Source organism: Acomys russatus, chromosome 21 (genome assembly GCF_903995435.1).
Source record: "Acomys russatus chromosome 21, mAcoRus1.1, whole genome shotgun sequence".
NCBI classification, from domain to species: Eukaryota; Metazoa; Chordata; class Mammalia; order Rodentia; family Muridae; genus Acomys; species Acomys russatus.
The window spans coordinates 40,403,389-40,420,191 of record NC_067157.1 but is presented as its reverse complement, the minus strand read 5'-3'; the positions used below and the strand labels follow the sequence as shown (position 1 = coordinate 40,420,191).

At 40.9% G+C, this 16,803-nt stretch overlaps 1 protein-coding gene across 3 annotated transcripts in view; it reads right to left on the bottom strand.

Moving 5' to 3' along the window:
• The window catches only part of Utrn (utrophin), a 490,302-nt gene that overhangs the window by 134,354 nt on the left and 339,145 nt on the right, over positions 1–16,803 (bottom strand). For all 3 annotated transcript variants that reach the window (XM_051164610.1, XM_051164608.1, XM_051164609.1), the window contains one exon: positions 7,473–7,629. In XM_051164610.1, coding sequence (XP_051020567.1) covers positions 7,473–7,629 — 157 coding nt within the window. The remainder of the gene's footprint in view (positions 1–7,472; positions 7,630–16,803) is intronic.

Below are 16,803 nucleotides of genomic sequence, written 5' to 3'. Positions count from 1 at the left end.
AGGTAAAAACAAATCACTTTATTTAAATTATTCAAATGATCTTTGCTATCAGCCATTGAATGTGGTGGATACACTTAATTGTTTCCATGTCCACATAAGTCTCAAAGATGCAGTTGTTTTAAAACTGTGTATAATAAAAACACTGGTAATGTCATTTCAAAGCTGAGGTGCTTGTTTGAGTAACATCAGCACACCTGGTTTTCAGGTACATCTGGCAGATGTGTTTGTTTATTTTATCCATAGTAAATGTATGTATGGCAATGATTTATAAATTGAGCTCTATATAATATTTACATTTTGTCTTTATGAAATAATTTCTCTTGGAAAAATTAACAAAATGGTGTTTTAATTTTTGTTTCTTTAAAAATATTCCATTTTGTAATATCTAGACATCAGATATTATATCTATTATTTATTTATATTGATTATCATTATCTCATTGAGACCTTTGAATTCATTCTACCTATAAGACTGGAGAATGAACTCAAAATCATATATCACATCCCTCTCTGTGTACATGTACAAAATTGTCAAAGAATAAACTTAAAACACACACACACACACACACGCACACACACACACACACACACACACACACACACACACACACACTGGATGAAGGGAAAAACGATCCCCCTCTTATTTTAGGGGAATTTCATAAAACTGAAGTATCACGCCTAAAGTGAGCATAATGCTATTTAAGGATGCATTCTGACTGATGCTAATTATATACTTTTAAGCCAGAAGGCTTGAAAGTTCTTTGAAGTTAGGAAGATTTCTTTAACTTTATTAAGAAAATTGAGGCCTAAAAATCAGGTAATCAGAGAAAAAGAAACAAACAAAGAAACAAAAGAAACTTGCATTTTATAATAGAAACCCTAAAAGAGACAGAAATAAACTTTTCCCCACTATGCTAAAAACATTTTATATATATCTGAGAAAACATTGTTTAAAAACCATCTATGTTCTGCTTGAAGCAGCAGCACAATGCTATAAAAGAAGACAGTTCTAAATCCTTTAAAGAGGAATCTAGAAATAAATGTGTCCATGAACTCAAAGTCTATGTACAATGTAACTAAGAACAAAGATGGAAGGTGGGGGAAACAGAGGGGGATGGGCAGACAGCCAGCAACCAGGGAAACCAGTGTGAGCGTACATTTCACAGCCCCAGGTAACATCATAACTGTTCCCTGAACACACTCTCTTGTTACACAGAAAATGGGAGCACACAGGCTGTCCCTTGCACAACCCTTCCATGTGGACAGGGGCTGTGTACCATCTCTGTTCCATGTCTTAGAAACTACCATGCCCAGAGAAGGTCTAGGATGAGTTACTGTTGGCAAAGGAGATTTCATCAAGCCATGCTGTACTCATTTTCTTCTATGCAGTGAGCATATCCTGGGACCCTTGAGTTTCTACCAACTGGTAAGTCTAAGTTCCACGTGCACACACAGCAAGAAAAGGTTTCTCTTGATACGAAGAATGTAAAAGTGGAGAAAAGGGACTTTTAAAAGAACGCTGCCTGGCAACACACCTCTAAGAGACCAACTTCAAGGGAATCGCTTGACGCTGCCGTAGTTCAACTATCAGAGATGTTTCAAATGACCTTGGGGTTCCCTGAGACAGCTGAATAATTACAGACAAGTAGTAAGGCTTGAATGTGAATCCACCTCCCTCCATCACATGTCTGGTCACTCCGTCTCCAGCTGGTGGTGCTATCTGGGAGGTCCTTTGGATCCACAGCCCAGGAGCAGGGACTGGCGCACCCTAGGACAGCTCAACTTCAGCCCCAAGCTCTCTGCGATGGAAGATCTTGGTTAGTTAACTTGAAAAACCTTGGAGGTTAAATGGAGGGTCCACCTCCATCAGACTGTCACGTGGCCATATCTGCAGGCTATTTTCTTAATTGTTAATTGATGTAGGAGGACCTGATCCATTAGCTACCTTATGCAGGTAGGCAGCTGAGCAAGCCAGAGGGAACAAGCCAGGAAGCAGCATTCCTCCTTGGTCTCTGCTTCAATTCTTGCTCCTTGAGCTCCTGTTCTGGCTTCCCGTGATGGCTGATAGACTGGGATCTGTAAGCCTTTTCTTACCTAAGTGTCTTACCACAGGAACAGAGAAGCAACCTAGGACACTTTGTTTCCTCGCCTGCTGAGACAGAAGCAAGCGGCTTGTGCTATCACTGCCATGGGTAGGAAGCACTCATTCCGCTATGAATGTTGCCATACCTTCCCCGACACGAAACTGAGCGTCAAAACAATCCCTCCTCCAATGAGTCACTTCTGTTGGAAAAATAAATAAATAACCTAACAAATAGCGCATTGCTTTAGATTATGCTGTAATTGTACTAGTGCATAATAATTATACTCTAATTCTAATCATGCACATTTATATTAATGTAAACTAATAATAATTATAGCCATCTGCACCATATGTGTAATTACATAATTCCAGAAATTACTCTTGGTTGTTGGGAAAGAAAGAAGCTTCTGACAAAATATACGTAATTGAATAAAATGATATACTGCTGCCCTATGGCACTTCATATTCTTTAAATTTATTGCCATTCATATTATGCCATTTGGGATAATTCTGCAGAGGAGTGGGAGTTATTCACCATGTTTTGAATGTTTCTGTCCTAAAACGTGCATGCTGAGATCTAGACTGCAAAGCTACGGTGGCAGTAGGAGGCATGGTCACCAGGAGGTGACCAGAGCATGAGGGAGCATGCGCCAAGCAGGAAACTCAGTACCTTAGGAAGGAGCACTCTCTATCACACACAGAGAGCGGCAGTCTCTGAACTAGGGCAGATCACCACCAGTCACCATACCTCCCAGCTCCTTGATTTTTGACTTTCCAGTCCTCAGAGCTAGAGGAAATATGTAACTGGTACTTTGCAAGCCAGCCAATTTGCTCAATTTCACTATTATGTCCAAAGAGTCACCCGGGATTGCCAGCTCTGAAGTGAAGGTATTCTCTGTGTACCTCAAGCTCCTCCCCCTCCCGTTTCCTCAGAAACAGTGTCTGTGCTCACGTCACTCACCCATGCTACCACACATATAAGCAGCCAGCTGCTACTCCGTAACCCACTCCTGTGCACCCTGCACCTCATGTCAACACAGATCTCCAGTAGATGGTCTATAGAGCACACTTGTATTTCACACCAAGAAAGGAATCAACATACCCCCAATTTTCACACATCTACTCACAACGCAATAGCATATGGCACAACCTAAAGAGAAAATATAGAAGAATTGAGTTTAAGCCTTCATTTCTTCTCCTGAGTTCTTCCTTCCTGTATAATTCATAGGGGTAATGCCTGATGTGATATTGATTAATATCCTTATAAATCTATGAAGGCCACCCTTAGTGAAGCGGTGAATCTGCTCATCTTCTCACAGCAGCAGTGACCAACACAGATTCTTTACCTTAAACCCATGCACACTGCCCCATATGAGAGCATATTCTACAGCAAAATAGATAACTCGTGATTTGCTTCTATTAAACTCTATGAATTACCTTTTTTGAAATTATTATTGGTTTAGTGGAAATGCTTATTACATATAGCATCAGTCCTTAAACAGTTTCATGTTTATTTTATTACCCAAATCAGAAAGCAGATAAAGGAAAACCATATATTTAAAAAGTGGTTATGAGCTGACTACCACATCACCCAACAATTTAAGCCAAGGAGGGGACAAAATATGAGATTGAATATATGCACGCTGCTAGAAACGGTGTTGGCACACAGCAGTAGTTCAGTACACATGACCAGAGCGAATGTTTAAAATAGCCTTCGTAGGTCAGAATCCTAAACGGTGCCACCACGGCCCTCCCTTCTTACAGTCATGCTCTAGACAACTGGCGTCCCCTCCTCTTCACTTTGAGTCAAATATCCACAGAGATGACCCTCCCACTACCCCAGCTGCTCAGAGCGCCATCTGGTTCTGGTCCAAGGACTTTGCTACCTACTGTATTTGCACAACCCACTTTCATCGGAAAACATTGTCATCATTAACATGTGCCCGCCCCCTATACGCATCCTTTCTTTAACACTTGCTTTCTTTACAAGCCATTCCCACTCAGCAGCCTCCCAAGTGGAACAACCACTCAACCAGATGAGCAATGCGTGGCCGCTAAAGTCAGAGTTCTGTATTTCTGCTTTTATTCTCTCTGGAATCTACTCCGCTCATGCTTCAAATTCCACCTTGTCCCTAAACAAACTCACTCTTGTTTGAGGCAATGAGACTGCCTGCAGGATGTCTGATGTTCTGTCCTTTTTACGCACTCCTTCAGCAGTATGAAATCCTTGGATTTGCAGTGGTGTCCTCTGTACAGTACAGTTTGCTATTCTAGACTCTGCTCTTCCTGGTTTCTTCTGAACTGCAATCTCAGGCTCATCTTCTTGGACTGTAAAATTTGGGTTCCTCGTTGCTCGTTTCTTACACTTCATTTTTCTAACTACAGTGGCTTCCCATGAGGCTTCATCAACCCTGTAGCTGATCTATGCATTACATTTTTTTCCTAACTCTGACCTTTCCCCTAGCTTCAAGTTTGCATACCCAACTTCCTAATGAGCATAGACAGTCTATCATGTCCAAACTCAAGCTTTCCAGGCTGGAGAGCTGGCTCAGAGGTTAAGAGCACTGGCTGCTCTTCCAAAGGTCCTAAGTTCAACTCCCAGAAATCACATGGTGACTCACAACCATCTTTAATGAGATCTGGTGTCCTCTTCTGGCATATAGGTGTGTATGCTGACAGAACACTGTATACATAATAAATCTCAAAAACAAAAACAAACAAAAAAACAGAAAACCTCTAGCTCTCGACCTGCCACCCCATCAGCTCTTTCAGAAAATTTCCCCCATTGTTTAAATGATACTTCTGATTTCCATTTGCTTTGACCAAAAACATTTGCCCTGTACAGCTTGAGTCTTCCCCTTGCATCTCTGTATTCAAGGCAGCCAGCAGCCCTGTTTTTCTCTTTCTTAATGTATTCAGATAACAGCAACTCTTCATTCTTCTCACCGTTATGACATCACTGTTACAACCCATCAAGAACTGGGTTTTTAGTTATTTTTTTTTCAGATTTATTAATTTTTACTTTATATGTGCAAGTGCATATGTGTATATACACTACATGCATGTCTGGTGTCTGCAGAGGCCAGAAGATGGCACTGAATCCCCTGCAAGTTAAGTTATGAATGGTTGTGAGTATCCACGGCGGTGCTAGCCATCAAACCTGGGTATGTGCTCCTAACCACCGTGCAATCTCTCCAACATCTTCATACATTTATTTCTGCGGTTCTGGGCATGCATCGGGACCTTGCACATGATGGAAGCATTGCACTACTGAGCACACTCCCAGCTATGAAGACGTGTGCTTTGCTCTGTGCTGACACTCATCAGTGGCATGAACCCAGAGTACATCAGTGGCTCATGAACTCTTGCAGAGTAAAGGAACTGACACTATTGCCAGCATCGTTATCACCATTATCTTGACCACTTCAATGCCCCAGGCTAAAGAGTTAAAACAGAGTGACTCATGCAAGGCTGTAGGATAGAATGAAATAGGACCTAAAGTTAGGCAACGCCTCTGGGAGGCACAGATGGGAAAACTGTCAGGAGTGAGTGGGAGGTCCAACAGGAACTGGTGTGATGAGGAGGCCAAGCTTCTGTGAAGAAAATGACTTCATACCTAAGGCTGGAGTGTTTATTCAAAGCTAGTAAGACATGGTCACAAGCAGGATTTAATTGCACACACAGAACACTAAGTATTATTAGAAACGCATGGTGTTTTCTTGATTTCCTCCCCAACACCTGACCCACAGAAAGAAAATAATCATAATACAGAAGAGCTTTGGAACTATACACACGGAGAGCGGAGCATGGTAGAACACACATTTAATCCCAGCAACCAGGAGGCAGAGACAGGAGGAGCTATGTGAGTTCAATGCCAGCCTGGTCAACATAGCGAGTTCCAGGACTACATAGAGACTTTGTCTCAAACAGCTGGGGGTAGGGAAGTGGAGGTGGACGGTGATTTTATAAAGTCACTAATTTAAAATCCACCGTGACTGCTGTCTTTCTCTCTCACCGTTATCTCTCCATCATGTTCTTTCCACTGAAACAGTAATTTTATTCACTTAGCACAAAGGTCAAAAGAAAATAAAATTCAAGGTCCTATCAATATCTGTTAGAACATCTTATTACATGGATGGTATCTTCCCCTGGGAACACGTACTGCTGTTCACCTTTCAGCTGAGAACAGGCGCATAACGTTGTATTAAAATGTACAGACAGAATGAGAATTCACACTGCATATGAGTAGGAAAATACAATAGATTTAAATGCTATGCAGTATGTGAGAGACAGTATAAGGGGATACAAAAAAAAATTAATGGAACTTAGACTAGGCAAAGGTATTTAAAAATATACGGACTAAGGAACACGTCAGGTGACATTTCAGGGTTAATTTTCCATTCACCAGAATAAAAACACAAGTGTGTGGAGAGATGGATGTCTGTGCGGAAGAAAATCTACAAATGAACTTTGCTTCACACTGTGTTCTTCAGCTTATACAGGACTGAAATCTGTCCTACAGATTTCCTCTACTTTGATTTTAGTTAACAAGATGGTTTCAAGTTTTGTTTATTTTTAGCCTCCAGCAAACCAGCCAAGTGCTCTACCACTGGGCGAAAACCTTAGAACTACTTCTCAATTCTGTTTATGTATTTATTCACTTACTTGAGACAGGGCCTCAGCATGTCACCTTTGCTGCCCTCAAACTCGCAGAGGTCCACCTGCTTCTGCCTCCTGAGTGTTGGAATCAAAGGCATACGCCCATACTCAGTTTGACTTGGTAATTCTTTTCTGGCACCATGACTTCTGCACTTATTAAGCGGCAGTTGGGTGTGGCAACAACACACCCCTATGATACTAGCATTGGGAGGACAAAGCCAAAGGTTTAACAGAAGGTTCAGATTAGCTTAGGTTACCTGGGGTGTCCGAGGCCAGAATGGGCTACAAGACAAGATCCTATCTTTAAAATGCATGCATCCATCTATGCATTCATGCATACATTTAAAATGAAGGATAATTTGTAGTTTAAAGTTTTTTCCAATACACTGATATCCAAAGAAATCTATTAGAAAGTTAGATGGAAAATAACAAATAAAATAAAAATTAAAAAAAGAAAGTTAGATGGAATTCTTAATAAAAAAAAGAAACATAGAACACTATGAAAATTTTTAGTTAAATGTAAACAAACCACGGAATATGAAAGAAATGGAAGCAAAGAACATAACTAAGTACAATCCCCAAATACCAACAACCAGAAGCCAAAGAGGGGGAAAGCTGTGGTAATTAGTTGAGATTTTCGTTTTTCTAGAACTTCATTCAATGTATTAACCAAAATTGAATTTAAAAAAAAAATAAAAGTAAAAAAGGGCTCCCATAAACAGCGCACTTACCTTGCAGTGGTCATACTGAAGCTGCAGGGCAGGAACATCCCCTCCGATGGGCATCTGTTTCTTAAGCTCTTCATCTTTCACGTTTAGCCATTTGATCAGTTCCTCAAGCGACGCCAGCAGCCTGCTCCACTTCTCAGCACTGGCCTCCAAGTGGGCCCTGTTGACACACAAGGACGAGCACATGAAGAACTGCCTCCTGCCACTTAAAATTAATAAAATTGACACACACTACTGTGGCCTAATCACCATGAATGACCAAACAATGCTCACACCCAAAGAAAGGAAGACTTACTCATGGCACAGAAAATATACCTGGTGAGAAACAGTTACTTCAAAAATGGTTACATTAACCAGGCTGTCTGTAATTCTTAAAATTACAAACCGGGTTCTGATAGTTCATATATCCTATGTAAATATTAAGAAAAAAGATTCAAAGAATTTTATAATTTTTTATCTAAATATATAGTAAGACAGTGGTTCATGCTTTCAATGCCAGCATTTGAGAGACAGAGGCAGGCAGATCTCTGTGAGTTCAAGGCTAGACTGGTCTACATAGAGCAATCTAGGCAAGTAGGGGCTAAACAGCGAGGCCTTGTTTCAAAAAAAGGAAGAAAAGCATAGAAAGAAAAAAGGAGAAATGGAAAAAAGAGAGACAGACATTGGTTACTATGTCATATTTACATTTAAAAAACAGACAAATCATTTAAGAAAAGAGAATCATTTCTCAGTTTTTCTTATAATGAAGTAAATTGCTAGATGACATTAGAAATATTTACTACAAACTACTGAAAAGTATTGTCATTATTTATCCATAATGCTACTTGGCTTTAGGTTGACTAGTATCCTCTGCCAAATGATCATGTGAACAGTGTGCAAAAGTCACTGACTGCAATACTTTACACATTTATTTATTTACTTATGTATTTATGCATACACACACACATACTGGGGACCTTGTATATGCTGAGTACTCTGTTATATATGTACATATGCGTTTTGACTTCATGGTGGCATCTTGTGTCATTAATTGTTTATGGTTTTAGCACAGCCATTAATTATGAACTCAGAACCAAGGACTATTTTAGGAAATACTTGGTTAAGGATGTAGTAAGAGTGAAATCCTTTGAATGTAATATCAATCAGAGGAAAAAGTCTTCCTTGTTCTTGCTAAGACCCTGGGAGAAGCCCATCCATCCGGCCTGGAACACATAGAAAGGTTGGATTTTTTAAAAAAGAACATGTATTATTTAGAGAAACTCCAGCCAGTCGAGGAATTGACTCTCAGTACTGCAGTGCCAAGATGTGGATGTAGCTACCTCGTGTGGCTAAGCAGGTGGGATGTGCTAAGCTGGTGAAATGGACTGCCTCACCTGTCTGTGATCAGCCTAGTTCAGAGGGCTGTTGCATTACACATCTTCCAAAGGGAAAAAACGTATGGGTGGGGGTATGTCTTATCTTGAGTGGTTTCGGCTCTACAGAACATGCATCCAGAGTCCATGTCCTCTGAGATGGCCTTTATCATGATGTTGGCATTAGCGTCCTCACCCCACGAATTTGGTCCCTGACCAAGGGCATGGAACAATCTTGCAGGCTCAGCCACTATTGTCACTCGTGCCTCTCAGTACCTCTCTGCATACCCACTTGAGCTTCTGTCCCAATGCTCACAGTTTGGCTAGCTGTAACACAACTATTACCTCAGTGGCCACATTTAAGTGCTATTCCCAGCGATACACATCCAACAATTATCATAAAACTTGGTTCAAAGCTCACCCCCAGCTCACACAACAATAACCAGAGTCTACCACCCAGTATTCTTGGCCAAGAGGAAAATCTGGGGCTCTAGGTTTGCTTGAAAATACCACAGGCCTGCATACACATAGTTACTGCAAAGGCCAATTATCCTGCCATCTTTTCCCAGCTGCATTGCCACCTGGCTAATAAGCGACCTCCTCAAACTTGAGCATTCTATGTCCCTTTCCAAAAAGGTTAGCTATAAGATACTAAGACATAATTTCTAACTCTTGAACAGGTCCAAAGAATTTAATAATTATCTCAAAACTGTGTCATTTAAATTTCATTTTAGTTTAAAAAGAGAAAAATGGACTGGTGAATAGACTGGTTGCTGTACAAGCATGAAAATTGGATGTAGGATACACAGAACCCACATCAAAACAGCCAGGCAGGTATGGTGGCTACTTATAATCCCAGCACTGGGGAGGCAAAGGAAGCTAGCCACATTAGCTGGAGTCCATGAGCTCTGAGTTGAGCTGGAGACTCTGACTCAGTTAAATAAGTAGATAGCCAGAGAAGACACATATGACCTCAACTTCCTGCCTCCTATGCACTTACATACATGTGCACCCATGCAAACGCATATCACACACACACACATACACACACACACACGCATAACAAAATTCACTTTATTTTTTTCTTTTACTACCATTTCTATTTCTTCCACAGATGCCAAGACTGACCTTACCTGATAAAACTATAATGTGACAAGATCCTGATTCTACTTAAGCTCCAGCGTTTCTGTATTCCTATTAATTTGGGGCAAGATCTCCTGATAAGCAACAAATTTTCTTGCCAGAGAGCACAGCTAAATAATTCCAATTATACTAATTGAAATCCCTGTACAGTCAGTCATAAGCCATAACGCAAAATACTTGTTGCATTATATATACTCGAAAGGGCTATTGCAATTGCTTACCATCCATTTTTAAATGCAAAAATAAAAATTAGAAAAAGACAGAAATCCCAGGTCCCCACTCAACCAAGAAGTGCTAAATAGCTCTTGAGTAAACCACTCAAGTGCATATTCGACCTCTTACTCAGATCTGATGCTGCATCTTCAGTGTCTGTAGTTTCATCATCCATCAATAACTAAAGCCACATATTATGTTCCCTGTTAATCCAGTCCTACACACTTCCTGGAGATCACACAAATGTCTGTCTCCATGCCATGGACTACTCACTGCACAGAAATGCTGAGATTGATCACTGAGCATTATGGTGTGCAGGGATTCAGCCCCGAAGGACCATCTGCGTAAATGAAGGCAAGAGATGCTACAGCGGCTTTTAAGTGAAAACGGAAGCATTGATTCCATGTGCTTCTCCACGCCTCTGCTTTCCATAGCAAACACAGAGCTCATCAGACAGAACTTCTGCCTGGAAAACCTGCTCTGCTGAGTCTCCGGTACACTGCACCTCTGTGCTTAGCAGATTACTACCATATGCCCAAATAGGCACAGGCTTCCGTAGTAGCCTTTGGTGTTCCTGATTCGCTTTAGTTCTTTCATCTTTCAAGATGAAAGCTTTTCCTGGCCATTGGATTGAAGGCTCTGTGAAGAGAAACTGTATGTTTGTGTTTGGCTTAGTTGGGGGTCTCTCTCTCCATTGACTATGAACATTTTATAGTTGGAATTGTCCCAGTACTACAGACAGCAGGTCATCAACATGTTCTGGGCATTTTTGGGTAAATCATTGCTTTACCTAACTCATTATCTGTAGGAACGTTTTTCAATAATTGACTCGTCAGTGTTTTATTTGCGTCAGTTCACTCTGGATATGTGCAATGTGCGATGCAATAGACTCATTGACTACGGTAATAACCTAGGATGGATCTAAAATGGAGTCTGATTCAAGCAGATGGCCCTTTCTAGATGAAATCTGTTTTTACAAAGCTCTGAGTTTTTACAACTTTCGTATGACTAGTTATTCAAAAATTATAATATAAAGGCTTGTTAGGAGACAAAAATTCATTAAAAGCTTACTTGACCTTAGAAAAAGAATTGCAGAGCGCAATGCACACTCCTATCTGTTTTAAATCGCCGAAGTGATTTTTCAAAGAAACTGTCATGAAACAAGGTATCATACCCCTCTCCAGAATATAAACATCAACAAAAAAATAGTGTGTGCTACAAGATATTAGTTTGCAGACCAGGGTCAGAAAACAGTTGGTAGAGTGTTTGATTAGCACGCACAACCTTCTGCTTTGAGCCCCTGCACCCCAGGGGAAGTGGTGCCTGCCTGCAACCCCAGCATGCAAGAGGTAAAGGCAGAGGATAATTCTGAGCTACACAGTGAGTTCCAAGCCAACCTGGGATACATGAGATCCTGTCCAAAACAAAACAAAACAAAACAAAAACAGGGAAAGGAAAGGAAAATTGGGAGGGGCAGACAAGAGCGAAGGGAGAGAGGAGGAAGAAAACAGTTTTTGTTTATCAATATAAACCTGGGTTCACAGATCACCCCTTAGCTGCAACACTATTTCCAAAGCACAAATGGCAAAGTGTCAACACTAACTATGTGGTCAAGTGAGGAGAAATACAAGTTTACCAAGCACACCCACAAGAAAGGAAATCTGACAACTGCCCTACTGTGTATCAGGACACAGAAGCAGCCATTGGCCTCGGCAGCCCTGTGAGAATACAGACTTCAGCCAATCAAGGCTTTGGTTAGTAACAGCAGCAGTATGAGAAGCATAAATTGTTCATCTATACTGTACACAAGTCAGAACATTTTAGCAAAGTCAGTCTCCAAGGATCTCAGTGAACAGGAGGCAAAGACATATTACCACCTGTAGCATAAAAAAAATCAACAACAACAACAACAAAAACCTATACAGACTGAAATTTGTACTTCTAGGTAGAAATGTGGTTTGTTTTCAGTTTATTGTGAAGCCCACTTAACTTAAATTGTTATGATATTTTTTTAAAGAGCTTAACTAATGTAACTAAGAATATATGCATCAGGTGGTAACTCAAAACAGATTATCCTGCTCCCAAAATGAGCATGACAACCCACCAAGTAAGACGGGGAGTCCTTGAAATCCAGCCACCTAAAGAGCACCCCAAAGCTATGACCTGATACGGCTGATACTGCGAAGTGTGCCTACTGGACATACATTTCAGTTCATTAAGATAAATAAGACTTAAATCCACTTCCTCATTTACACTAGCCACATTTTAAGAGTTCAATATGCCACTTATGGCTAGTAGGCCATGGAGTGGCCAGATCGGGTAGAGCTCCTTCCTGCTATTTCAGGAAGCTCTGCTGGAGGGTGCTGTAGCGAAAAAGAGCAGAATCTCGCTCCCTTACATTTATAAAAAGACCTTAGTTTTATAACGTGGTTAGCAAAACCAACTCCTTAAGGTTCAGAATGGTGCTGTAAAACGTGATAACAAGCGATATAAAGGATGACGGCAGAGGCTCATCTTCTCTAAGAACTTAGAAAGCGGTGCCCCAAACTTTTAAGAGGCTTATAAAAGAAACGCAAGATAGAATTTTATCTTTGAACTGTGTTTCCATTACACTTGACAACTTCCCCGGCCTTTGAAACCTCTTGTTAGGATGGATCTATATTAAACATCATTAAGCTGATAAGTGGGTATTTAATTAACATAATCTTGCATTAAATAAATTTAATTTAAAAAAATGTAAGTCATGCCATTCAATCTTGAATTTATTAGTATAATTCCAATTCGGTTTTACAAGTGATCATAAAATAGTGCCAGCAATTTTTTTTTTTCCTGAGACAGGGTTTCTCTGTGTAGCCTTGGCTGTCCTGGTTTGTAGACCAGACTGGCCTTCAACTCATAGAAATTGACCTGCTTCGGCCTCTGCACCTCAGAGCACTGGGGTTACAGGCGTGTGCCACCATGCCCAGCTCATAGTGTCAGAATCTTTTTTTTTTTTTTTTTTTTTGGTTTTTCGAGACAAGGTTTCTCTTTGATAGCTTTGGCTGTCCTAGACTCACTTTGTAGGCCAGGCTGGCCTCGAACTCACAGTGATCCACCTGCCTCTGCCTCCCAAGTGCTGGGATTAAAGGCATGCGCCACCACGCCCGGCCTAGTGTCAGAATCTTAAGAGCCTATTTTTATAAGTAAAATCTTAAGTCTTCAGTTAACTCTTTGTGCACTGATCACACACACCCACACATACATACACTATATAATGCTATGCATTGTGTATTTAAGATGCTAAGGCAGATTTAGTACTCTGTATTTTAGTATTTGAAAGGCCCAATCATGGCCATCCAAAAAGACTTTAAAGTAATAATTAAGGCAGTTGTTGCAGTGACACACTATGTTTAAAATAGGTGATATCTGTAAGTACTTAAGAGTAGATTTGATTGAAAAAAAAAAAAAAAAACGATTGGAGGTTTGTTTGATGCATTTTGATGCTAATTACTGTTTGCTGTCTCTGTGACCCACCTGTACTTTGCCTAAGAGCCTAACCTGTTTGATCAATAAAAGGCCATCACATCTGGGCAGGGCAAATGGAATAGGCGTGGCTAAGGTTCCAGGGCTTAGGGAGACTAGGAGAATCTTGGAAGGAGAGAGACCTTAGGAGAGGGGAGGAGAAGAAGGCTGGGCCATGGGTTAGGTGGAGGAGAAGCACAGGGCCGGCGTGGATGGAGACTTGGCCCAGACGAAGAACATTAGCAAGTATTTGGGATTATGGATGGGAGGTAGCTTGATAGAAATTTTTAGAACCAGATGGCATGGGATTGGGGCAGGGATCCCATACCTGCCCCACTATGGGAAGTAGTTTAGGGGATTAATATCTGCCCTGCCCCGGGTTAAATAAATAAGGCTATTTTAAAATATAACAGGTGTCTGTGTCTTGATTGACTGCCAGAGGGTTAGAAAATATTGTTGTAATAACAATTATATTTTTATATGTGTATTATTAGGCCTTACTGGTAAATTAACTGCAACAAAAAACAATAAGCAGCAAATATCCACTTTCTAAAAAAAAAAAAAAAATTAAAGGAAACATTACCTATCATGGCAATATAAACCTAAACATTATTTGAAATACAAAAATCCATAAATATTCTCCACTCAGAGGAGCAGAGGTTCATCAATCAAATGGCCTGTCTCATCCTCAGAAATACTTAAGTCATCCACATAAAGAGAGGCAAGGAAACTTCAAAACAAAACAGAACAAAAAAAAACAAAAAAAAAAAAACCCCAAGACCTCTGAAGATAGGCATGGTGGTGAATAAAATGAAAATTTTTATTCAGAGTTATAACACCAATTGCAAGTAGACAATATCAGATTAATATAAAAGAAGTCTTAGCTCCTCTTCCCTTTCTAAAGCAGCGCAAAAGCTGGTGGGATGGCTCAGCTGCTAAAATGCTTGAAATACAAACATGAGAAGCGGTGTTCAGATTCTCAGCACCCCACATAAAAGGTAGCACTTGTAACCCAGCACTGGAGAGGTGGAGACAGGAGGACCCCTGTGGCTCCCCGGCTCTAGGTCCAATGAGAGAACATGCAATAAATAAATAAATAAATAAAAAGACAAATTTGGAGAGTTATAGAGGGAGATAGGCATCCTTGATCTCTGGCCTCCATGTATGTGTACCTACATGCAGATGCATCTGAAAAGACACAGGGTCATGAACACATACACACACAGAAAGAGAAGTAGAGGAGAGAAACAGGGAAGAAGGGAGGAAGAGAGGGTACGAAGGGAGGGAAGGAAGGAGGAAGGGTGTGGGGAGAATAACCCAAGACCAGTAGTAGGGGATAGAGAGGGGGTGGGTAGTAGTATGGAGGAAGCAGAAGATAAAGCTCAGCTGGAGAGGAAACACAAGGGCCTGGCTCTGACTAGACTGTCTTACAAAGAAGGGCAAGCTGGGGGGAAGGGGTTGAGAAAATGCCTCCATAGCACTGGCCTGCACTCTATGGGGTACTGTCTTGACTAAAGACTGATATGGAAAGGCCCCAACCACTGTGGGTGGGGCCGCCTTCATGGTCCAGAGTTGTTAAAGAAAGCTGCTTAGGGCACAGAAACAGGTCAGGAAGCAGGACTTCCCCCGCAGTCTGCTTCTGGTCTTGCCTCGTTCCTGCCCTGCTCCCATGATAGACTATGATGTTGAAGTTGGAGGGGGGAAAAAAACCCTTTGCTCCCCAAACTGCTCTTATTACAGCAATAGAAAACCAAAATAAGACAGAAATTCAGCAGTCCATCATTGAAAACACTGGAAGAAGGTTAGGGTCACACGAGGAGACCCGGGTAAAGAAAAACGAATATGATTAAAATATATTGTATGAAAAAAAATTAAATAAATGAATAGAAAGAAGAAAATGTTGGATGATTTACATTTTTAACTACACTGCAGGTGGTTGGATCAATGTAGTTTAATTATAAATACATTCAATCAAAAAAAAAATCAAAAGGTTATATAATAGTACATAGATGGCTCCAGTACAGAAACAGCTAAGGAAGAAGGGGCCCCTGTTGGAGGAAGTCCATCACTTTCACATGCCAGTGTTTTATTGGTTTGGTTTGGTTTAATGGGGCCCACCTCTGAGGAATTAACATAACCAAGTAGAACGCACCCAAACAAGGTGCTTGCTCTGGAGAACGGCTGCCCTTGGTCACCTAGGGACCAAGTATCTCAGGGAGGCCAGGATGACATAAGAGCAATGGAAGCACAGGATGAGCAGGCCCATGGGACTTGAGAATAAAATGGGGCTAAGAATTTTCAAAGGGTGCAAAGAGAAACTTGCAAATTAAAATATAAAGAATTTATTGCCAGGTGGTGATGGCACACACCTTTAATCCCAGAACTCAAGAGGCAGAAACAGGCAGATCTCTGAGCTCTACAGAGTGAGTTCCAGTTTGTGATTATACAGAGAAACCCTGACTCAGAAAAAAAGTTATCAGTGTGGATATTTCCACTAAGAATGAGAGCTGGGGACAGAGGATAGAAGGAAGTAGAATGTTCCTATCAAGGAATCGGGAAGCAAATGGTCCTACAGATTAGGAGTAAGATGATAAAAGGGCAGAAATATAGATGCATGCATTTCTAAAGGACAAAGAGAAGTTGAGAGATGGCCAAGTGAAGCTGGAGCAGCCACAGGTGGATGACCAGTAATCACTCATCCCTACATCACAGGGCTCCTTTTTCCAGACTGACTGTCCTCCAAGGCCAGTTGACAGCTGAGACTCTGATGTTTGCTGTTCATACCAAGCTTAATATTCAGAGCATTCCCACTGGCTTCTAGGCAAGGAAAATGGAGGGAAATAACCTCTATTAAAGACCATTTCAAGTAAAATAGGCAATTAAGAGAAAAGTCAATTTTCAATTAATTACAGGGGAGAGTGGTGGAAGAGTCTGAAGAAATATTAAAGACATCTGAGACTTTGATAACAACAGAAGGCAACGTGAGTACTAAGCTGGACTCCAAAGGCCAAAGAGCTGAGACCTATCCCAAGAGTAACTCCGCCCAGATAGTTTGCAAGTACAGTGAAGGAGGCAGGGCCAAATACAGAATGGCCCAGAAAGAAATTTTTTTCCCCACTCTTGCA